Raw genomic sequence first — 24,091 nt, 5'->3', positions numbered from 1 at the left:
ATAGGGCCTTTTGAATGTCTCTGTGCTTTTGCTCAAGCTAGTATCTTCTACCTAGAGAGTTTCTCCTCTGTGATTTTCTATCTAAAATTATCTATTATAAGTTTACTTTTTTAAAGAATCCTTAGTTAGAATCTTATTCCAACCGTGGTGGGCTTATAATTAATACTTTCTGGTGGCCCAGTGGTTAAGAGCTCAGCTGCTAACCAAAAGGTCAGCATTTCAAATCTACCAGCTTCTTCTTGGAAACATGGGGCAGTTCTGCTCTGTCCTATAGAGTCGTTATGAGTCGGAACTGACTCCACGGCACCTAACAACAATAGCAACAGCCCCTACATTATCACATTTACTATTTGTACCTTTTCCTATTGCAAACTTTGTTGTTGGTGTCGTGAAGCCTGTTCCAACCATAGCGACCCTATGTACAACAGAACAGAATACTTCCTGGTCTTGTGCCATCCTCACAATCATTACTGTGTTTGAGCCCATTGTTGCAGCCACTGTGTCAATCCATCTCATAGAGATCGTATTCCTCTTTTTCAGTGACCCTCCTCTTTACCAAGCATGATATCCTTCTCTAGGGACTAGTCCCTTCTGATAACATGCATTAAGTATATGAGACAGTCTTGCCATCCTCTCTTCTAAGGAGCATATTCTTCCAGGGCAGACTTGTTTGTTCTTCAGGCAGTCCATGATATGTTCAGTGTCCTTCGCCAGTGCCATAATTCAAAGGCATCAGTTTTCTTCTTTGGTCTTTCTTATTCATAGTCCAGCATTCATGTACATATGAGGCAATTGAAAACATCATGGCTTGGGTCAGGAGCACCTTAGTCCTCAAAGTGACATCTTTGCTTTTTAACACTTTAAAGAGGTCTTTTGGAGCAGATTTGCTCAATGCAGTATGTCCTTTGATTTCTCGACTGCATTTTCCATTGGCGTTGATTATGAATCTAAGGGAAATGAAATCCTTGACAACTTCAGTCTTTTCACTGTTTATCATGTTGTTGTTCATTGGTCCAGTAGTGAGGATTTTTGTTTTCATGTTGAGGTGTAATCCATAGTGAAGACTCTATCTTCACTAAGTTCTTCAAGTCTGCTTCTCTTTCAGTAACCAAGGCTGTGTCATCTGCATAATGCAGGTTATTAATGAGTCTTCTTCCAATTCTTATGCTCTGTTCTTCATGTAGTCCAGCTTCTCAGATTATTTGCTTAGCATGCAGATTTGAATAGGTATGGTGAAAGGATACTACACTGACACACGCCTTTCTTAACTTTAAACCACACAGTATTCCCTTGTTCTGTTCAGACAACTGTCTCTTGGTATATGTACAGGCTCCACATGAGCACAGTTCAGTGTTTTGGAATCCCCATTCTTTGCAATGTTATCCATAATTTGCTAGATCCACACAGTCATATGCGTTTGCATAGTCAAAAAACACAGGTAACCATCTTTCTGGTATTCTCTGCTTTCCACCAGGGTCCGTCTGACACTGCAGTGATATCCCTGGTTCTCCGTCCTCTTCTGAATCTGGCCTGAATTTCTGGCAGTTCCCTGTTGCTGTACTGATGCAAATGCTTTTGAATGATCTTCAGCAAGATTTTACTTGTGTATGATATTAATGATCTTGTTAGATAATTTTCGCATCCAGTTGGATCACCTTTCTTTGGAATGGGTTACAGATATGGATCTCTTCCAGTTCATTGGCCAGGTAGCTGTCTTCCAAATTTCCTGCCATAGACAAGCGTGCACTTCCAGCGCTGCATCCGTTTGTTGAAACATCTCAGTTGGTATTCTGTCAATTCCTGGAGCCTTGTCTTTCACCAATGTCTTTAGTGCAGGTTGGATGTTGGACTTCTTCCTTCAGTACCATCAGTTCCTGATTTTGTGCTACCTTCTAAAATGGTTGAATGTTGACCAATTCTTTTTGGTATAGTGACTGTATTCCTTCCATCTGTTTGATGCTTCCTGGGTTGTTCAGTATTTTCCCCGTAGAATCCTTCAAAATTGAAACTTGAGGCTTGAATTTTTTCTTCAGTTCTTTCAATTTGAAAAATGCAGAGCGTGTTTGTCCCTTTTGGTTTTCTAAATCTGGGTCTTTGGACATTTCATTGTAATACTTTTTTTTCTCAAACTGCCCTTTAAAATCAGCCTTCTGTTCATCAATTTTACCTCTTCATTTCTTCCTTTCACCTTAGTTACTCTACATTCAAGAGCAAGTTTCAGAGTCTTCTGTCATCCATTTTGGTCTTTCTGTCCTGTATTTTAATGACTTTCTGCTTTCTTCACATATGATGTTCTTGATGTCATTCCCCAACTTGTCTGTTTTTTGGTAATTAGTGTTCAATGCATCAAATCTATTCTTGAGATGGTCTCTAAATTCAGCTGGGATAGAGTCATGGTCCTAATTTGACTCTTGTGAACTTGTAATTTTCTTCAACTTCAACTTCAACTTGCCTATGAGCAATTGATAGTTGTTTGCACAGTCTGCCCCTGGCCTTATTCTGGCTGATGATATTGAGCTTCTTAATCTCTTTCTACAGATGTAATCAATTAGATTCCTGTATATTCCATCCTGCGAGGCTCAAGCATATAGTCGCCATTTATGTTGTTGAAAAAAGATATTTGCAATGAATAAGTCACCGGTCTTGCAAAATGGTATCATTTCTGTCACCAAGACCTTATTTTCCAACTACTGATCCTTTGTTTCCAACTTCAGCATTCCAATCTGTAGAAATTATTAGTGTATCATGATTACATGTTTGATCAATTTCAGACTGCAGAAGTTGGTGAAAATCTCCAGTTTCTTCATCTTTGGCATTAGTGGTTGGTGCATAAATCTGAGCAATAGTCGTATGAACTGGTCTTCCTTGCTAGGCATGTGAATATTATCCTATCGCTGACAGCGTTGTACTTCACGATTGATCTTGAAATATTCTTTTTAGTAATGAATGTGATGCCATTCGTCTTCAATCTGTCATTTGTGGCATAGTGGACCATGTGATTGTATGATTCAAAATGGCCAGTACCATTCCATTTCAGCTCAATTATGCCTAGAATATTAATGTTTATGTGTTCTATTTCATTTTTGATGACTTCCAATTTTCCTAGGTTCAAACTTTGCATATTCCCACTCTGAATATTAATGGATGTTTGTAACTGTTTCTTCTCATTTTGAGTCTTGCCACAGCATATCAGGTCTGAAAGCTTGACTCCATCCATGTCATTAATGCAACTCTTCTTTGAGAAGGTAGCTCTTGCCCAGTCATATTTTGAGTGTCTTCTAACCTGAGGGCTTATTTTCTGGCACTATACCAGGCAGTGCTCCTCTGCTATTCATAAGGTTTTCACTGGCCAATTTTTTCAGAAGTAAATCTCCATGTCCTTCTTCCTAGTCTGTCTTAGTCTGAAATATCTGCGGAAACCTGCCCACCGTGGGTGACCCCACTGGTATTTGAAATACTGGTGGCATAGCTTCCAGCATCACAGCAACATCCAAGCCACCACAGTACAACGAACTGACAGATAAGTGGTAGATTACAAATTTTAATTTACATTTCATTGGTGTTTATTTATAAATATATATGTGTGTTTACATGCACATATACATATGCATCTCTGTGTATTTACATACATTCACATGTATATGTTTATACATTTTAAGTTAATATCCCAGAACTCAAGAACTTTGAGTTGGATTTATTTCATAATAATTGAAGTACTTAGCGTCAAGATCAAGTGATAGTTTCTAAAACTTAAAAAAAACCCTACTATGTCAAGCAATAGGATTCTATTTGCAGTTTAAAATTGTTTTGGTTATGGGGCTAGCTATTTAATACTTTGAGAGTTTCTCTGTTACTGATTTTAGTAAATGGAAATCTTACCTGTAAGATTATTTATCTAAGGAAATAAAATATTTGTAATTCTAGTGGCAAGAGCTTTACAAAGAACTATACAAGCACTTTTTTAAAAGAAAAAAAGTTATAAATTTTAGTATCAAGTTAAAGATAAATTGTAAGAGTACTGCTTATTTTTGCAGAAATTATATTGAAAGGAAATTAGTAGCAGTAGTTATTTCTTTTCTGTTGGCAATTAGGATTTCATTGTGTGAACCTTTTTTCATAACTAGCATTGTTGATTTGAGTTTTCTTTTTTTTCTTAATGAGCCTTTCTACAGGTTTATCTGTAAGTTTTGGCTTTTCTGATTTTCTTTATCATTTCTCTGGTTTTTATGTTATTGATTTCTTTAATTTTCTTCATCCTACTGTCTTTAATTTGCTGTTCGTTTTCTAAATTTTCTTGGTAGAAACTAAGATGATTGTAAGTATTTCTTATTTTCTAATACTCATTTAAAACTACAACATTTTCTCTTAAGTGTGGCTTTAGCTGCAGCCCACAGATTTTGTATTGTTTTCGTTACCATTCTCTTTAATTCTTTTGAGCTGTATGAACCTGAAAACATTCTCGTTTTGGAGAAAAAAAAGGAGAAAGATAATTAGTTTTGGTTGAAAACTGTTACAGGTATTCTAGTACAAAATATTTTATAATTCTACTTCTCTCAGCATTCAGTGACATGGACTAACACAGTGGCTGCAACAGTGGCCTCAAACATAGCAATGATTGTGAGGATGGCACAGGACCAGGCGGTGTTTCGTTCTGTTGTACATAGGGCCACTATAAGTCAGAACCGACTTGACCATACCTAACAACAACAGCAGTATATGTAATTTTACCTTTGCTACAAACAATTTTTGTAAACAAACTACACACATGTATAATTATTAGAGACATGTTTAAAGTGAAGACCAAAAAGAAAAACCAAACCCAGTGCTGTCGAGTCGATTCAGACTCACAGTACTTGGTAAATACAACTTACCAAGGGGGGGTTCTTTTTTGTCTTCATTTGGGTTATGCAGAAGGTTAATTGACAAGGTAAAAAGTAATGTTTTCCTTCATGATATAAACTCAGTTAACTCTTCTTTTAAATGAGTGTTTAACACCATAGCTTTTATAACTTCTAGAAGGAGGAAGATTCTTGTTAGTATGGCTAGAATGTGAAGTGTTCTTACCCTTCCCATTACATCCTTTGTTCAACTGAACTTTTGTTAACAGATTTAACTTTCTAGTGAGTTTTGATAATTACTATAGCAGTTGGTGGATTAGAACCTCTGGCCTTTTGGTTTGCGGCTGAGCTCTTAACCACTGAGCCACCAGAGCTCCACTATGGCAATTATAACAACCTTAGTTATTATAGTTAATATATTTAGTAATGTAATTATAATATGGTGATAATATAAATTAAAACATTATAGTTAACATGAAAATTTAAGACATTTTTGGGCAACATCTCTTTTCTGGTATTGCTTATATAAGTGATTTATTTTGTCACTGCATTTGATACTTTTGTTTTTATACTTTATCTGAATACTTATCTGTACTTTTTTCTCAAGATAAAGTCTGTCAAAAAGACTTTATTGTATTTATGGGATTGCAAATATTGCACATGTGTTGGGGGACTTTTAAACTGAAATACTTTCCAAAGTATTGGCTTATGTCTGAAATTAGTATAAAATTTGGATTGGTCATTTTTTCTTTAAAAACTGGGTATTAAGCATGTTGTTTCTCTACCTCGTCTTACTACTTTCAAAATACAGAATTATTTACTTAAAATTTATTACCTTTCTAACCTCAGTAAGTTGAACCAGTTATTCACAATATTTCTAATGAATCTTGATTACATTCATTTTACTATGTAAAATAGCTTCATTTTGAAGAGCTTTTTTCCGTTAACCACAACAAATACTGACATTTGATTTTCATTGGTCCCTATTTCTGATACCAAAGGTGTTTGGAAAGTCAAATTAATATTCACAAAGTTACTCCATAAAGATGGGTGTCTTTTAGAACATCTTAATTAAATTGAGTTTGAATCTGTAGACTAAATTATTACTTTCTTATGCCAAATGTGGTCTTTCTTCCTGTTTCTGAGTCTTACAAACTTTAAATTCTTATTGCTATTATCTAACTAGCTAGCTAGCATGTGGTTCTGTTCCTTCTCCCCCACCAACTTTGGTTCTGTGCCAGTCATCATGGTTTTGATTGCTTTTGCTTATATCACTCACATGGTTACATGTTATATTTTTTCAGATTATAACTTTTAACAACATTTAATGTTAAATATTTATTACTTGTATGTATTAAGGCATAGGCTATAGACAATATGCATTGTCTGTTCTGGAAACCCTGGTGGCATAGTGGTTAAGTGCTACAGCTGCTAACCAAGAGGTCGGCGGTTCAAATCCGCCAGGCACTCCTTGGAAACTCTATGGGGCAGCTCTACTCTGTCCTGTAGGGTCGCTATGAGTCAGAATCGACTCGACGGCAACAAGTTTGGTACGGATTTCGGTTCATCTCCAAAATGTTCTTCACTTGATCATGACAGGAAATCAGTCTGTCTACATTCTTACTCTTTTTCTTTTTTTAAATAAACTTCTGAAGAATAGTCTTCTTTTGATGTCTGTACTTTATAAAACTCTAACTATGTGCAACCTGGCTTCCACTTGACCACTAAAACTGCCCTCTTCAAAGATCGTGCGTGTCCTCTAATATAATTGTCATCTTTTTCTCACTTTGCTACTTAATTTTTTCGTTCTTTTTTCTTTGACATTTCTGCCACAATATTTTGACTTCCCTCTTGCTTTTTCTTACCATTCCTTCTTCCTCCTCCTTTATTCTTCTACTTTGTCCTTGGAAGTTTTCTAAGGAATTGTTCTAATGATTTCTCTCTGAAGTTTTTATCAGTGATATTACAAAAAAGCTTAAATTGTCACCTCTGTGGAGTTGACTCCAAAGATTTTTCTCAGAAATATGACTTTTTTCTGTTTTCTCCACTCCATTTTCAACCTCCTCAGGTGTATTTGCTACTTAACATCCTATCAGCATCTGAAATTTACGTACATAAAGCTTACTTCCTTTTCTTACACTACTTCCTAGTCTTTACTGTCCTTATATCCAGTTAATGGTATTATCAATTCATTTTCCTTGGCTCCTCTCTTTCAATTCTCTTTTTTGTGTTTTGTTTCCTGTCTGCTGCTAGTTACCCCCATCATCCATCCCTTTTTGCAGAGTTTTTGATCTTACCTCCAGTCCACCTTATGTATATTTGCTAAGATAAGCTTTCTTAAAGCACAGGAAAAATTATAATCTTGCTTGTAACCCCCCCACCCAAGTCCCCAATATCTGATGGAATTCCTTAAAGGGATCTTCTAGCTTTTACTTTTTGTTTCCAACATGTTTCAACCTTTACAACTTCCTATTTCTTGAATAAATTCATTCCTTCCTACTTTCTCATGTTACTCCTTCCACTTAAACATTTTTTTCAAAACCATGTTCTCACACATGTTTCTACCTATAAATATCCTTACCCTCTCTAAGGCCCTCACTGACCACCACTCCCTTTTCCTTTTTACCGCAAATGCTATCTAATTTCATTTGGGGATTTAAGAAATTACACTTTTATTAGCCAGACCACTCTCTTCCTCCAAAATACTTCCTCTGAAGAACTTTGAAACTTCCTTATAGCTATATACTGTAGTTACACGTATTGCTCTTATCTCTTCTATAAGGTATACTCCTTGAGAGCAGGGGCCCGTATTTTATTAGGTTATTTTATTTGTTTAATCCCCGCTGAGTCTAGCATTAGGTTTGCTACATAATACTGTACAGAATGGGCCCTATACAAGGAAACACTCATGGAAAAAAAAAAAAAAAAAAAACTCACGAAGACGGACTCAAATGAGGACGAAAGAGCTAGAGGGGAAGCTTTTTTCTAATTTGCATATGTGCAAAAACCCTGTCAGCCCCTGCATACGATTGGCACATGTGTAATAAATTAATTCAAGACCCTGTATGCAAATATTACTTACTGCCTTTGTCCGCTTACCGCAGTCTGCAAGTGGTTTTTTATTATGCCCTCTTATCTATTTAGTGTGTGCCATTTCCTTTCTACCACCAATTTCTAGGTTTCTTCTGTTACACATCCAGCCTGACTCTCCCCAAACACCAGTGCTGGCTGCTGTCCGTAAAAGATGGACGTGATCTAGTGTTTCTTTTGCAGTATAATTGTTATGTGACTTTATTTCTAAATCACTGTTCAGACTACTTTTCTCTTAAATATAGGTAATTCATACCTTATACTATCTGAATTTCCCTTATTTCTTTTACACCTGTGTCACCTTCATTTTTTAAGCGTTTGAATTTGTCACTGTTATTTTTATGCTCGACTTTATCATTTTCTTAGATCTGAGATTCAAGTTACTTTTGTTCTTATATTTTAGGTCGTTCTTCCCTCTTTCCGATAGACGATGGCTTACTGGATGATGGTCATAGTGATCAAGTTGGTGTTTTAAATTCACCCACATGTTATTCAGCTCATCAAAATGGAGAGCGAATAGAGCGCTTCTCTCGAAAAGTTTTTGTTGGTGGTCTTCCTCCAGATATTGACGAAGGTAAGATAATGCTTTGGGCTTTAAAAAAAAAACCTGAAATATTTTGTGAGTGGGAGGGGGGTGAGGGGTATGGAATTTTTATCTCTAGAGATTTTTAGAGTCAGAATGGATACCCATCTCTTTTGAAATGTTTTTGGCCACCCATTGAAATATGGAAGTAATTGAACACGTGGGTTTTTGAATTTTTTTCTTCACTTTGTGATTTACGGTGTTTATTGTTACTGTAAGCATTGTTTTATATGTATGATTTTCATGCAGTAGATCACATCCAACTTTTTTTTTTACATAGAGCTTACTTGAATATGTATATGACACTTAAAACCTTTTATGACCTTAACACATATACACACAAAATGAAATAAGTGGAAACCAACCATGAAACTGTATCTGTAATCCGTGACAATGAAAAGGTTAATTTCCTTAGGGTAAATGAACTGTTAGATGTGAGTGAGAAAGAGGTTATAAAACCCAAAATAGAAATGGAGAAAGAACATAAACAGGAAATTCAAATTATACAAAATGTATATGGAGATCATCACATGCAATAATAACAAAAGAAAAATAATTCAAGATAAAGATTAAAAATACCGAAGCTATTTAATGTTTGTGAGGTTCTGGGAAACCTGTCACTCTCATTCACAACTAATAGGAGGGAAATAGTCGCTGGACTTAGGGAAATTTTTCAGTTGTGATTCAGATATCTACAAACCAATTTTAGCTTTAATCAGTGTATTAAGATTTTGTTGTAATGAAACAACTTAAAACGTATAATTGGATTTGCCCTATTATGTGTTTCAGTGAAACTGCCTGCCATGTATCAGAACCTAGTATATTTTATAAGTGTTACAACTTTTCAAGTCTTATTTCAGCAGACCTTTTTTTTCCTCCAGGAGCATATTTTTACTTGTCAGATAGTAATGAACCTTTTTTATTTAACTTGATAAAATGTTCACATGTTTCAAGCCAGTGTTATTTATGGTTTTATGTGCTATAAATCCATTAGTGTCCATACAGTGTTATATTAAATGTTGAAAGTCACACTGAATTGATCATTCTGGCCAATTTGCTGCTTAAAGTTGAATTTTTTTTGACTGGAATACTTAATAAGTTAGACAAATTCTCAGAGTTTATATTCTAGCTTACCTTAGGCTGTTTGGCACTTTTAAATATTACACCTCCAGAGTAATTTATAATATATAAAACTTCTTAAAATGAATCATTAAAACTAATTCCTAATGCGTATTATTCTACTTTCTTAAGATGAAATAACAGCTAGCTTCAGAAGATTCGGGCCTTTGGTAGTAGACTGGCCTCATAAAGCAGAAAGCAAGTCCTATTTTCCACCAAAAGGTAAGGGGTTTTATTGGTAATATTTGCTAAGGGATTGGTTGTGTGAGAACAAAAGAGATGATATCAATTGCTTACTTTGTGTTTTGTTTTCTTTTAGAATTGAATATGAGCACATCTTTATATAAACTAATGATATGAAAATGCTAGTAACGTGTTGAAGAGGCAGAATGAGAGCCATTCCAGTTGTATGTTAAGCCAGTGAGAAATCATGAGATACTTGCTGTGCTTTCTGTGTAATAGTTCGATAAAGATTTCAGAGACTCAAATCAACACATATTCTGGGTATTTTCTGTCTAAAGCCTCATTCTAACCACTCTAGTGTGGGTACACAGACATATAAAAGTGTCTTTGTAGTCAATAAAACTAAGATCTAAATAAATTGGTAGTAAACTATAAACTTATGAATAGTTTAAATATTGCAAGATTTTCCTGCGTGTTACAGATAATATTAGAAAACAGCAGAACAGTATTGCTTCATTAGTGAGTAAACAGATAGGGCAGGAAATGACTCAAGATTTTTTTTAACCCCCAATTAATTATATAAAGATGTAACATACGAGGAGGATACTTAGCTGTGTTAATGATTTACTGCTAGGCTAATACTGTGGCTGACCACCAGAAAACAAGAACCACAAGTGTGCTAACTAACATTCATTTGAGCAAAGCAAGCCACATGGCCAAGCCCAACATCAGTGGGAAGAGGAGTTATACCCTGTCCACAATGAAAAGGGGAGGAGAGAGGAGAGACGAGCTGAAAAATAATCCAGTCTGTCTGAATAGCTAATGGCAGAGTTCTCTGAAGCAAGTAAAAGAAAAGGGGAAGTTGAAGGACTGAGACTTTTCTTTGAACATTATTGAAATAAATTTTAGAAAAGAAAAAGCACACCATTATTTCCATGGCTGAGTGAAATACTAAGCATGGAGAAAAGACTCCAGTAAACCTATTAAATGTCTGATTTTGGCTCTCGGAAAAGGAAACATGTTACATAAAAAACTAGCTGAGGCTTCCTAGTGATTGAATTATATGGACGGATCTCCACATTTTGTCACTGAGAATTGTATAACTTCCATCACCGGTTTTTGTAGTTCCTTAGAGAAATGGAATGATGCTGTTATATTGTGTTTTGTTTATCTTTAGATCTTACACTTATGGAATCAAGAACCATCTTTTTAATTTTGGGATTCTGGGTCTCAGGCCTCTTTCAGAATCTGATTAAAGTTTTGGACCTCTTTCCATATATCCTAAGTTTTACACACAGCTTTGGAGTTTACTGGACTTGGAGGTCCTCTGAACCCTTTGATCTGGACAGAACATTAACTCCATATAGATACAGATAATGATTTGTTAACGTGAGAATTTTCAGCTATTGTAGTCCACAGTTTTACTGTCTTGTTCCCATATACAGCTTATTTTATATCATGTTCAGTAAAAATGCATGTTTGTTTGTAGTGTTCTTATCCATCCTACGATTATCCCTTGTCGTGACAGTGGTCCAACTAGTTTGTCCACATCTCTGGCCCTCTCCAGTTGTTTGGTTTTCTTTTCCACAGTACTACCAGAGTAATCTCTGAAATACTCACCTAATGGTGTTACCCCCTACCAAAAACCCAAACCAAAGCCATTGTTTCCAAGTTGATTCTAACTTATAGTGACCCTACAGAGCAGAGTAGAACTGCCCCCAAAGGGTTTCCAAGGAGCAGCTGGTGGATTCGAACTGCTGACCTTTTGGTCAGCAGCTGAGCTCTTAACCACTGAGCCACCAGGGCTCCCTTACACCTGTATCCCCTACACCCCTGCTTAAAATCTTTCAGTGGCTTCTCTTGTTGTAGGATACAGACAAAAATGCACTTGGGTGGCTGGCAAAGCCCTGTACAACTTAGCACCTGCTGCTCATCTCTAGCTTCGTCTCATCTACACTTCTTGCTTTTTTAGTCCCTTCAGCTGGCCTCGTTCTGTCCTGCTTTGGGGCTTTTGTGTATGACAGTCTCTCAACCTAGAACATCTTCCTGTGTCACTTCATCTGTGTATCCCCTACTTACCTTTTGTACCTCAGCTTAAATATCAGTACCTCACGAAAAATTTTCAGGAACCACCTAATGAGGTCAAACCTTCCTGTTGTGGGTTCTCCCACCTCTATGTTTGTCTCTTCCCAGCACTCATCACAGTTACAGTTTTATATTTATGCAAATTTACAAATGATATGGTCATTTTATTAATGTCAGTTTCTTCTCGTAGTCTGTAAAAATGTCTTTATTCACCTGTTTATCTGTAATAATTCAAGGATTCATAATTCCCTAGTAAATTACATGAACAACAATAAATAGTATAGTATAGAGAGGTTACTTTGACCTGAAGCAGGTGGGGAAGAGAAAAGCTTCATGGAGAAGAGATGTCTTGAACTAATTCTAAAAAGTACTATGGACTTTAGATAGATAAAAAGAAGTTGAATAGATTTTGAGACAGGAATTGAAATATAATCTTTAAAAAAAAAATTAGTTTGGGTGGAAATATACACTTTTGCATGAACCATTTGTTCATATAAGGGCATCGTAGACTCAAGGCTAGAAAGATTGGTTGGAACAAATCTAATGAAACAGAGTAATTGTTGTCTTAGTTGCTGTTGTTGCCATCATCTTTTTTGTTGTAGTTTTGGTGGTGGTTTTTATAGCTTATTTTCTCGAATAAGGGGAAAAAAAAAATAGCCCTGGCAAATCAAGGCTTTTGGTACAGTCATAGTTAATTGTAGCCATTGTCAAAGATCAGTGTTCCCTAACTTCATTTTTTCAAGAATTTTTGTCATAGCCATAATTCAGCATTTTTATGGTTTAGAAAACACTGGTATAGAAGCATCCAGTTGGTGAAGCTGCCTTATAATTAAGGCAGTGACTCGAATGCTGAGCCACAAACATATTTGTTTCTTTTGCTGTGAATAAGGATCACCCTATGTAATTATTAGCTTGCTTAGTAAGTTCTAAAGAAACTGTTACACAGTATATTTTTTGGTAAGAATAATGACTTGCCTTCTTGTTATTCTTATTAGTTAGTTGCCATTGAGTCTGATTCCGGCTTCTGGCAGCCCAGTGTGTTACAGAGTAGAACTTCTTCATTGGGTTTTCTTGACTGTAATCTTAACGAAAGCAGATCGCTAGGCCTTTTCTTCCAAGATGCTGCTGGGTAGGGTTGAACTGCCAATCTTTAGATTAGTAGTCAAGCACAAACCACTTGCCTTCAATAGGCCATAATAAACCTACCACAACAACAACAACAATAAAAACCTGTTGCTGTTCAGTTGATTCAACTCATAGTGACCCTATCGGACAGAGTAGAACACTCCATAGGGTTTCCAAGGCTGTAATCTTTACAGGAGCAGATTGTCAGGTCTTTTCTTCCTTGGATTAGCTAGTGGGTTTGAACCACTGACCATTCAGTTAGCAGCAAGAGCTTAACCACTGCACAACCAGGGCTCCTCATAACCTACCCTGTTGCTTAATTAAATGTTATGATATAAACATTTCTTGACTAGTAATAATAACAGAAATGAATTAAGCAGCATTAAAAATATTAAAGTAGCGTTTTAGTAAATTGATCTCCTGTCCTCTTTATTACTACAGAATAGTTACAGCTCTCAGATCTTTGTTGTTGTTAGGTACCGTTAAGTCAGTTTTGTCTCATAGCAGTGGTATGTACAACAGAAGGAAATGCTGCCCAATTCTATGCTATCCTCATAATCTTAGCTTATTTGAGCCCATTGTTGCAGCCACTGTCAGTCCATCTCATAGATGGTCTTCCTCTTTCTTGCTGACCCTCTGTTTTACCATTGCGGTTGTCAGAGATTTCATTTTACTTGGATCCACAATCAATGCCCATGGAAGCAGCAGTCCAGAAATCAAATAACATATTGCATTGGGCAAATGTGCTGCAAAAGACCTCTTTACGGTGTTAAAAAGCAAAGATGTCACTTTGAGGATTAAGGTGCCCCTGACCCAAGCCATGGTGTTTTGAATTGCCTCATACGCATGTGAAAGCTGGACAGTGAATAAGGAAGACCAAAGAAGAATTGACCCATTTGAATTATGGTGTTGGCAAAGAATAATGAATACAGCATAGACTGACAGAAGAACAATCTTGTCTTGAAAGAAGTACAGCCAGAGTGCTCCTTAGAAACAAATATGGCAAGACTTTTTCTCACATACTTTATCAGAAGGGACCAGTCCCTAAAGAAGGATATCATGCTTGGTAGAGGGTCAGTGAAAAAGATGAAGCCCTTCAACAAGATGGATTGACACAGTGGCTGAAACAATGGGCTCAAGCATAACAATGATTATAAGAATGGAGTAGGACCGAGCAGTGTTTCTGTTGTACATGGGGTCACTATGAGTTGGAACTGACGGGATGGCACCTAACAACAATAACTACTTTACCAAGCATGATGTCTTTCTCCAGGGCTTGGTTCCTCCTGATAACACACCCAAAGCACATGAGATGAAGTCTTGCCATCCTCCCTTCTAAGGAGTATTCTGGCTGTACTCCTTGCAAGACAGATTCGTTCATTATTCTGATGTCTGTAGTATATTCAGTATTCTTCAACACCATAATTCAAAGTCATCAGTTCTTCTTTGGTCTTTTTTTTGTTTTCCAGCTTTCACATGCCTATGAGGCTATTGAAAACACCATTGCTTCGGTCAGGTGCACCATTAGCCCTCAAGGTGCCAGATCCTTAGCTTCTATCTTAAACCTTAAAACCTTCACTTAAAACCAACCTTGACTTTCTATTTTATTTTTTTTCAAGGATTTTTAATTGTTTCTCACAATTAAAAAGGTCTAAGATATGTGTGTGTATATTTTTTCTTTTTTAAAATCTTGCATAATCATACATTTGGAAGCTTGTATTTGTGTAGGTTGGTTTGATGGCATATTTATGTTCTCAGGTGTTTTAATTTCTTTGAAACAGTACTTTTGTGTCATATCAGACTAAGTGGCATAAAAGCCATCGTTGACAATAAATTACTTTTTGAGTTCTAAGTTACAGATGGCTAAACACTTCCCATTGTATGGTGGAACAGACGTGCTTGGCTTGCTTGATGGCTTCCTCATACTGGGACTAGATTATAGTGCTGTACATTTACTTGTGTAGAAATTGTGTGAGGAAAAGAATATTTAAGTCAGTTATAGTTATCAGCTGCTGACAATAATCACGTAATAGTAAAGTTGCAGTGTAAATTTTGATCCCTTATTCTAATAAAGTCTATTCTGCCTGCTGTGTGCATGATTTTTGATTAGAGATTGGCAATTGTGTTTTCCCAAGGAAAGGAGGAAGGGCATGTTTCCCAACAGTATAGCAATCTAAGCCAGAGCTTGGACCCAAAGTTCAAACGTAGTCTCCAGGCTATTTGAAAAATTGACCTAAAAAGTTTTGAATTACGCTGCTCTTCCAAGTTGAGACTTGATCTAAAGTCCTGACCCATGCTTAAGGAACCTATTTTATTACAACCTACCTAAAATAGTTTTCTTAGTATCATCAGGGGAACTGTGGAATTTTCATTCTATTTATGAAAATTCCTGGGTCTTTCCAAGTGTCTCTAGTCCAAAAGTATGCTCTATAACTTGTTTTACCCTGAGGGCATTTATAGGAAATTTCAGCACCTATCATTTTCAACTTGTTAATTCTGCCAAATTCTTCAAGAAAGCAGCATTACTGCTAGAATGAGCATGGGAGACCTTGGGACTGACCTGGGTTTGAAATTAAGCCCAGCCAACTACTTGCTATGTGATTGACTTTGGGCAAGTAATTGAACCTTTTGGTACTTTATTTTTTTCTTTGTAATGTGGGATTAAAGTCCCATAAGCTTGTTGTGAAATCAAATGAAATAATTCACGTAAAGCTCTTAGCACAGTACCTGATAATAAACACTCTATATAAACTAGCTAACTGCTTTGCTGTTTTTATATGTGTTCCATAGAATATTGTGTTTTCCTATAGAAGGTATAATGTTTTTAGTCCTATTTAATAGGTTGTTTTTTTTTTTCTTTTTCAAAACCATATATTTCTAAATAGTCCTGAAATTTACCTTACCTTGACATATTGCTTCATTTTGAATGGTTGTTACAGGCTATGCATTCCTTCTCTTTCAAGAAGAGAGCTCAGTTCAGGCACTAATTGATGCATGTATTGAAGAAGATGGAAAGCTCTATCTATGTGTTTCTAGCCCTACTATCAAGGACAAGCCAGTAAGTAAATCCTACCTTGTCTTCATTATACAAACACAAGCTTTCCAGAACTGTTCTTGAAACGATTGTTAACGAATAAAGAAATAATCAGACTACCATGTTAAGAGTTCAGGTTTTAAAACATTGAGATTATGTTTAGTACCTATATTAAAAGTAATAATTTGTTTCCAAATTCACATATCTAAAATTTTGAATAAAAGGACAGCATAAGCTATCAATATATTAAGAACCAATGCAGTAATGTAACTTTCTTCATAGGTTCAGATCCGTCCTTGGAATTTAAGTGACAGTGATTTTGTGATGGATGGTTCTCAGCCTTTGGATCCCCGAAAAACAATTTTTGTTGGAGGTGTTCCTAGGCCATTAAGGGCTGGTAAGTAGAATACTAAATTTTATTTTCTAAAAAAATCTTTTAAATGTGAGTTATTGAATTCAGTAAACACCTACTGTGTACATGGCACTATTGGGTGGGGGAGGAGCAGATACCTCATGCTCCAGTGGCTGCTGACTTCAGAATCCCGAGACAGATTCTGAGAACTTTCTTGAAACTCTCAAATAACTGGAGGGTGTACACTCATCTAGCAATATTAATAACTAACTCCAAGTAGCCTCTGTGAGAAGAATCTACTTGAATACTTCTGACTTCTTAAGTAGATCTTCTTTAGGTATAAGAATTTTGGGTGTTTGTTTGTTTTTGTGTTTTAGCTATAAAATAAAGTAGTGGCTTAGTTGAGTGAGTGACCATCAATAATCAGGACTCAGAGATCAAGCAGAAGATGTCCTATAGGAACATAATTACAGACTTACAGATCTTGAGGAAGGATTGTGGGTTTGGTACCACTCAGAGCCCTGAAATACAAATTTCAAGTAAGCTGTTGGTACTCAATATGCTTTTTAAGATAATCACTTTAGCTGCTGTTTTGAGAGTAAAATGTTAGGGTGGGTATGAGGAGTCAAAAGTAGATAAGGCTGTTCTTGCCATAGTCCACATAAGAAATGATAGCCTGGAACAGGATGTTAGTGATGGCTATAGAGAGACTAGATTCTAGGTATGTCTGAAAATGGAGCTTATAGGTTAGATATGCAGTGGGGGAGGGTGGGGGGAGAACTGTCAAGATAACACCAAGCATCTTGGCAACTTCGTCCTTCTTGATGTTCACTAACTGGGTAGGCAAAAACTCATGGGGGGAAATTTGATGGAATGAAGAAGATCAGAAGTTCCATTTTGAACACCCTGAGTGTTGCAGTGTCTGTTAGCTACTAATATGAGTTGCTCCATAGGCAAATTGCATATATGAGTGTGGAGTCTCGGGGAGAGGTTCAGGGTGGAGGTAAGGATTTAGGAACTGAAAATGTACTTGTTATTGTGTGTCATCAAGTGGATTCTGACTCACAGTGATCCTATAGGACAGAGTAGAACTGCCCTATAGGGCTTCCTAGGCTGTAATCTTTACAGGCATTGGTCACCAGGTCTTTTGTCCTATGAAGCCACTGGTGAGTTCAAACAACAGACCTTGATATTTAAAGCCGCAACACAGGATAAAGTTACTAAAGCCATGAATGTACATAGAGGTCTAAGGGGACTAGAACTTAAGGTACTCTGACATTAAAAAGTGGAGAAACTTTTTGAGGAGGAACTAGCAATGAATTATCAGTAAGGTGGAAAGAGAATTAGGAGAATATTGTATCCTGGAAGCCAGGTAGAGAAAATATTTCAAGAGGAGGAGAGATTCACTATGTTAAATTTTGTTGATAGGTAGATTGACCATAGGACTTGGCAGTGAGGAAGGTGACCTTGACAAGAGCAATTAAAGTGGAGTGGGGCGGAGAGAGTGAAAGTGTTATTATAGCGGGTCCAACAAAGAATAGGAGGAGAGCAACTGGGAAGTACAGAAAATAATTTCAAGTAATTTGGCTATAAAAGGAAGCAAAGAAATGGAGCAATTGCTGAGAGGGGAGAGAGTTTTTGTTTTGCTTTGTTTTTTAAAGATGGGGCAAATAACAGTATACTTGTATGCTAATGGGAGTAATCCAGCATACAGGGAAAAATAGATGATGCAGAAGGGAGAGGGGAGAATAGCTGAAGCAGTGTCTTTCTTTAGTGAGAGCACATAAGATCCTAGTACAAGTAATCCTCAACTTACTATGGGGTTCCGTTCCCACAACTCCTTCGTAAGTCAGTTCTGACATAAGTCAAATGCCTCATTTTTTTTAGTTTTCATTATTATTACATTTTATTATCAGTATCCTTATAAATCAATATCTTTGTCTTTGGGGGTTGGCATGGAAATGATAACATCAACACTGCATGTAGTACATGTTACTAACAATTAGATGTACCAAAAAAAGGATGGTCGTAAGTGCAGTTCATCCTTAATTTGAATGGGTGGTAAGTCAGGGACTACCTGTATATATAAATGAGAGGGCTAGACTTGGAAAAGAGGGTGAACTGTTTACAGTACCAGGAGACAAGACAGTGCGTGGTGGGTTCATTGCTTGTAAGTGGGTAGATGTGGCAGTGGTGAGTCTATCTAAACCAAAAGGGAAGGAGGGGGGGCTTCTTTGATCCCAGCTTCTCCTTTAACAACTGACGCTTTTCTGCTGTCTCCTGCTGTTCAAATATTATTGTCCTGTTCACCATTACTTTTAAAAGTACTTAGAAATTGTTGATTTGTTGTGTTCTCTCACATTTGATGTGAACTTCTTTTCCTTTCGAAGTGGAACTTGCTATGATAATGGACCGGCTATATGGTGGAGTTTGTTATGCAGGAATTGATACAGATCCTGAGCTAAAATACCCAAAAGGTGCTGGACGAGTTGCTTTCTCTAATCAACAGAGCTATATTGCTGCCATTAGTGCTCGGTTTGTTCAACTTCAGCACGGCGATATTGATAAGCGCGTAAGTTACATACTGTAAAAATACCTTCCTTATAAGGTGTGATCCAAAGGAGTTAACAATGTAATACAAACAGTATTAATTTTTCTATAGACTTAACTTCTGGAGTTAAAGAGCATTGCATCAAAATACCCTTGAAATATAGAATTCTTGAACATACTTTAAAATGTAGGTATAATATAAAAAATATAAATGTCATTTTAAAGGCATTTCAAATTTTTTATCAGCCAATAAGGTTGAGTTGGAATCAACTCAACTGCAATAGATTTTGGGTTTTTTAACCATGGAGCCAGAGCTTGTTTTAAGAGCTTGTACTCTGGAGCCAGACTGCCTGGGACTGAATCCCATTTCCAACATTTATTCTGTTCTCCTGGGCAAATTAACCCTCTCTGTGCTTCTCTGTCCTCGAATATAAAATGGAAAACAATCGTAGTACCTATTTCACAGTTTAATTTAGGATTAGATCAAGTCACATATATAAGAAGCACTTAGAACATAGTAAGTGCTATGTAAGTGTTGGCTTTTTTTTATTTGTTGTGAAATCTAAAATAAAAATATATTGTGTATCATTCCCTAAAATAATTGTCCCAAACTTTAAAACATTTACTCTTTAATAGTGTTGCCTAAGTTATCACAATAAGAACTTTTAAGAAGGCCTATGAGTATCTGAAAACCAACCTATTGCATAATTCTTAGGAGTGATTGCCATCTAAAATAGGGAAGAAGAGTGAACAAAACTCAATTGTTCATTTACAAATCTCTTTCAAACTGAATTCTGTGCATAGTCACAGTTGTCCATAGCTACAAAGTATCCTAAAATAATGTATATACTAAGAAGGGGGGGCAGTGAGTGAACTTTTTTATATGCAAATTAGTAAGCTATATCTACTATAGCTTGAGGGGGTAAGTAAACTTTTTTATATGCAAATTAGTAGATATAGCTTGAATTGGTACATATTTTTCCAGTGTAACAGTTTCTTCAGGCCTCTTCTCTGAAGCTGTTTGTACATTAAAAGAGTAATTTGGGCATAGAGGGAGTGGCTAACAAATACCAATTATCTAGGCCATGGACTCTAGAAGTAATCATCAATTTAATTGCCAAACCAGTCCAATTGAGAAAAGTATAACAACATGGAGCCCCTGGGTGGCTCAGACCATCAGGTGCTCCACTACTAACCAAAAGGTTAGCAGTTGGAACCTACCCAGAGGCATCTCAGAAGACAGGCCTGGCAATCTGCTTCTGAAAGGTCATGGCCATGAAATGCCTATGGAGCAGTTCTGCTCTGTACATGTGGGGTCACCATGAGTCAGAATCGACTTAATGGCAGTTAACAACAACAACAGCAGTACAACATAGGTTCAGTTCATAAATGCACAGTGGCTTTTTAGTGTGCATTGTCACTTCAAATGTTGCCCCAAAAAAAAGCATCTTAAAAGAGGGGCAGTGTTTTATTCACCCACACGTAAACTTTGTGAACTGGTTTGAACTTCAGAACTCCTAGTCCGGTGGCTTTCAATTTTGGCCGCACATTGAAATCACCTGGGAACTTTCACAGATTTTTGGCACCTGTCTCGCCTGCCCCACTCCCAGATTCTGATGTAATTAATCTGGGATGCATCCTGGACAACAGGCCCTTAGAAAGCTCCCCAGGTGATTGTAATGCACAGCCAAGGTTTAGACCACTGGTCTAGTCTACCCTTCTATTTTTTTTTTTGGCTTGATCAGTCGTTTAATAAACATTCATCAAGGGTCTCCCAAGTCACAGCCATGACTCAAGATGCTCTAGGAAATATACTTGGGAGGGAAAGACATGTTTATTTTTTTTAAGGAATTTGTAGGCTAGGTAAATATGTATAATTTTTACTAACAAAAGATAATCAACTATGTAGAACAGCAAATGTGTAAGGTCTCTAGTGAGAATACTGTGTTGTTGTTGTGTGCGGTCAAGTTGATTTTCACCTCACAGTGACTCCGTGTGGCAAAGTAGAACTGCCCCCATTGAGCTTCCTAGGCCATAATCTTTACTGGAGCAGATCGTCAGGCTAAGTGCTTAATCTTTGCACCACCAGAGCGCCTTAGAATTAGTGTATTGAAGGCTAAATAATGCACTTGGGTGCTAACCCAAAGATCGGCAGTTCAAACCCACCAGCGGTTTCACGGGGCAAAGATGTGGCAGCCTGCTCCAGTAAAGATTATAGGCTTGGAAACCCTATAGGGTAGTTCTACTCTGTCTAGGGTCACAGTGAGTTGGAATCAACTCAACAGCAACGTAACCCTCTATTTTTGCAGAGAGATGAAATGGTTACAGAGGAAGTTATTTACATTGTATGTAACTGTGGTTGTTTAATGTGCAAAAGCAGAAGGGAAAGATTGCTGCAATGTCCTACCTCATACCTCCTTGTTTGCAAAATGATTGTGAAGGACCAATTATTTGGGGTGGAGTACTGATTCTTAAATAGCAACTCAGGTGCAGAGCAGGTGATATGAGAAACAGGTTCCTTCTTTAAAAGGCCATATTAAATTCAGAACTAACAACCCAAAGACACACAGGATACTTACTGGGAGAGGATTAAAATTAAATAAAAAATTAAAATTATTTATTCAACTTACTTTTATAGGCTCTCAAGCTCAGACACTTGGGAGATAGGTTTAGCTCCTAACTCCCTGTGAGCTGGGGACCCAGTCACTGCGCAGTGTAATTCATTGTTTTTTTTTGTACAGTATTCCATAAGTAATGACTTCACTTCTGGTAGAGACTGAAGTGAATTGTGTTACCCATCAAATTGAATAATTATTATTTCAATAGTTACGAATCCAATTAACAGAGTATTACACATTTGGTCCTCTGAAGTGAAAAAGGAAGAACAACATAATGGAAAGTAAGAATAAATGAAGAATTGACGAAACTCCTTTTCACACATCTGAGAGTTAATTGTTGTATATTACTGTTAATTAAAAATAGGCTTTGATTGTATTATAAAATCATGTTTGGGACCCTATTTTCCATCTTTAAAGTCTGTTTTAAGTTAAATAGATTAGCTTCATAAAATAATTTCTAGGATTAAAAAAAGTAATTGAAATCATTGCATTTAAGAAATTATTTTCAATAACTTTAGATTTTTAAGCGATTTCTGAGCACAAGACATTTTATTAGGTTCTGTGGAAATGAAGTAAAAATACAGACCTTGTCCTCAGGTTCTCTAAAATCTTACACCAAAGACAAGAAATCTCCATGAGGCAGAAACCTGCAAAGCAACGCACATGTACCACATTCATTCATTGTCTGTTTTCTGTCTTTATAGGTGGAGGTAAAGCCATATGTGCTAGATGACCAGATGTGTGATGAATGCCAGGGTGCACGCTGTGGTGGGAAATTTGCTCCTTTCTTTTGTGCCAATGTCACTTGCCTGCAGTATTACTGTGAGTTTTGTTGGGCAAATATCCACTCTCGTGCAGGACGTGAGTTCCATAAGCCATTGGTAAAGGAAGGTGCTGATCGCCCACGTCAGATCCACTTCCGCTGGAACTAAGAATAGCAACCCGGCGCCTGTTAAAGGAAGGAAAGGGTGCATGTGGCTTACTATGTTTGAAGATACTGACGTGCAGAAGAAATAAGTGCATTCTTCTGCTTTTCACCCCAGCTATCAATACATGCATCTTTATCAGCAGCCAAAACACTACAAGCCTCTTGTTTTTCACCAAAACCCTACATCTCAGGCTTACTAATTTTTGCGATATTTTCATGTTAAAAATAAAATGTTTTTTTGTATTTTCTCCAGTTATTTTTATATGTAAAGTGAAAATTAGATAATGAGAATGTTTTGCATAGGGGCAACACAGTTTGCTGCTATATAGTGGGTGAAGCGTGCACTTATTTCTAAACATGGGTTTTTAACTTCAAGATCTGCCCCAGTAATTTACCAAAGGTAGCAAAATAATAGTGAAGATGGAATATGTCTGCTACAAATGCTTATTTTTATTGTTGCTATTTTCAGTGTATACATAAACTAAAAATTAGGGTTGATTTTTTGCTCTCCATTTTGACTTGCAAGAAATAATACCTCAAGATAATCTGATTTATTAGCTATTTTTAAACATTTTTAATCACAAGCTGTATTAGCTTTGCTGCTATATAGGTGTTATGTGTAAATGCCACCTATTAATACGGGATTGAAAACGTTAGAGACACACTGCATTGCAGATAAAATGCAGGCAGCACAATATGGCCTAAACTGCCATAGTTTTAGAATGTGAAAAAAAAAAAAATGCATGTTTACTTACCTGTATACACCATATGCATGCACTAGCGTTATTAACTAACAAGAGGTGAGGTATTGCAAATGTTCAAACAAGCTTTCTTGAATCTAGGTAGCATGAACAAATTATAAAATTTGTTTTAAAAAAAAAGCAAACTTGCATGCATTCTTGTGACTTCAAGTTTAAAAACTGTCCTACATGTGTACAATATGCAAATTAGTTTTAGACTAGAGAGTGCAGCCATTTTGTGATCTGGTCGGTAGTGGAATTCGATTTTATGCAGACTGGATGTAATATTTGTAATCCCTGTGCAATTTTGTGATGTGCGGTTCTAATTCATGTGCAGTGATATAGTATAGATAAAAGATTCAGTAAAAGAAAAACACAAGAATTTTAAATAAAGTTGATTTTAGCCCCTTTGATAGTTCATGGTTAAGACATCCTTTACAAACCAAAGATGGCCAGCACACTGCTAATAACCAGTCGCCAAATGTAAGACCCACAAGATACCCATACTTTAAAAAGTGAACTTCAGAGAAGAATGCAAAACTTTAGCAAACCTGAGTAAAGTCAAAATGGAGATGGGGAAATATACAGATGGCTAGTTGCATGAAATTAAATTTTACCTTTAAGACAATGGTGAAATCTGGCTTAAACTTGCTTACATGTTTGACCTATGTACCTTGGGGTCTTCTGTCTAAACTGGGGTCACTGTTGCATGGAACATTGTTGTTCTCAATGGTTAAGGATTGCCTTTTTGGTTTTTTGTTTTGTTTTTGGTTTTTCTTTAATTTCGATGAAGGAATTTTGGTAATGACTTTGCTTGCAGTTTTTTGAGAAAGTGGCATGGAAACA

The 24,091-nt window shown here is 36.6% G+C and overlaps 1 protein-coding gene across 11 annotated transcripts in view; it reads left to right on the top strand.

Annotated features, from left to right (window-relative positions):
• The window catches only part of CPEB2 (cytoplasmic polyadenylation element binding protein 2), a 71,110-nt gene that overhangs the window by 44,819 nt on the left and 2,200 nt on the right, over nucleotides 1-24,091 (top strand). For all 11 annotated transcript variants that reach the window (XM_049886493.1, XM_049886492.1, XM_049886491.1 and 8 more), the window contains 6 exons: nucleotides 8,332-8,502; nucleotides 9,763-9,852; nucleotides 15,963-16,081; nucleotides 16,340-16,454; nucleotides 18,800-18,981; nucleotides 22,282-24,091. The exon at nucleotides 22,282-24,091 is cut by the window's right edge and continues 2,200 nt beyond it. In XM_049886493.1, coding sequence (XP_049742450.1) covers nucleotides 8,332-8,502; nucleotides 9,763-9,852; nucleotides 15,963-16,081; nucleotides 16,340-16,454; nucleotides 18,800-18,981; nucleotides 22,282-22,509 — 905 coding nt within the window. In that variant the 3' untranslated portion in view covers nucleotides 22,510-24,091. The remainder of the gene's footprint in view (nucleotides 1-8,331; nucleotides 8,503-9,762; nucleotides 9,853-15,962; nucleotides 16,082-16,339; nucleotides 16,455-18,799; nucleotides 18,982-22,281) is intronic.

The sequence above is a fragment of the Elephas maximus genome, chromosome 5 (genome assembly GCF_024166365.1).
Source record: "Elephas maximus indicus isolate mEleMax1 chromosome 5, mEleMax1 primary haplotype, whole genome shotgun sequence".
Lineage (NCBI taxonomy): Eukaryota > Metazoa > Chordata > Mammalia > Proboscidea > Elephantidae > Elephas > Elephas maximus.
This window is presented reverse-complemented; position numbering and strand designations above follow the sequence as displayed.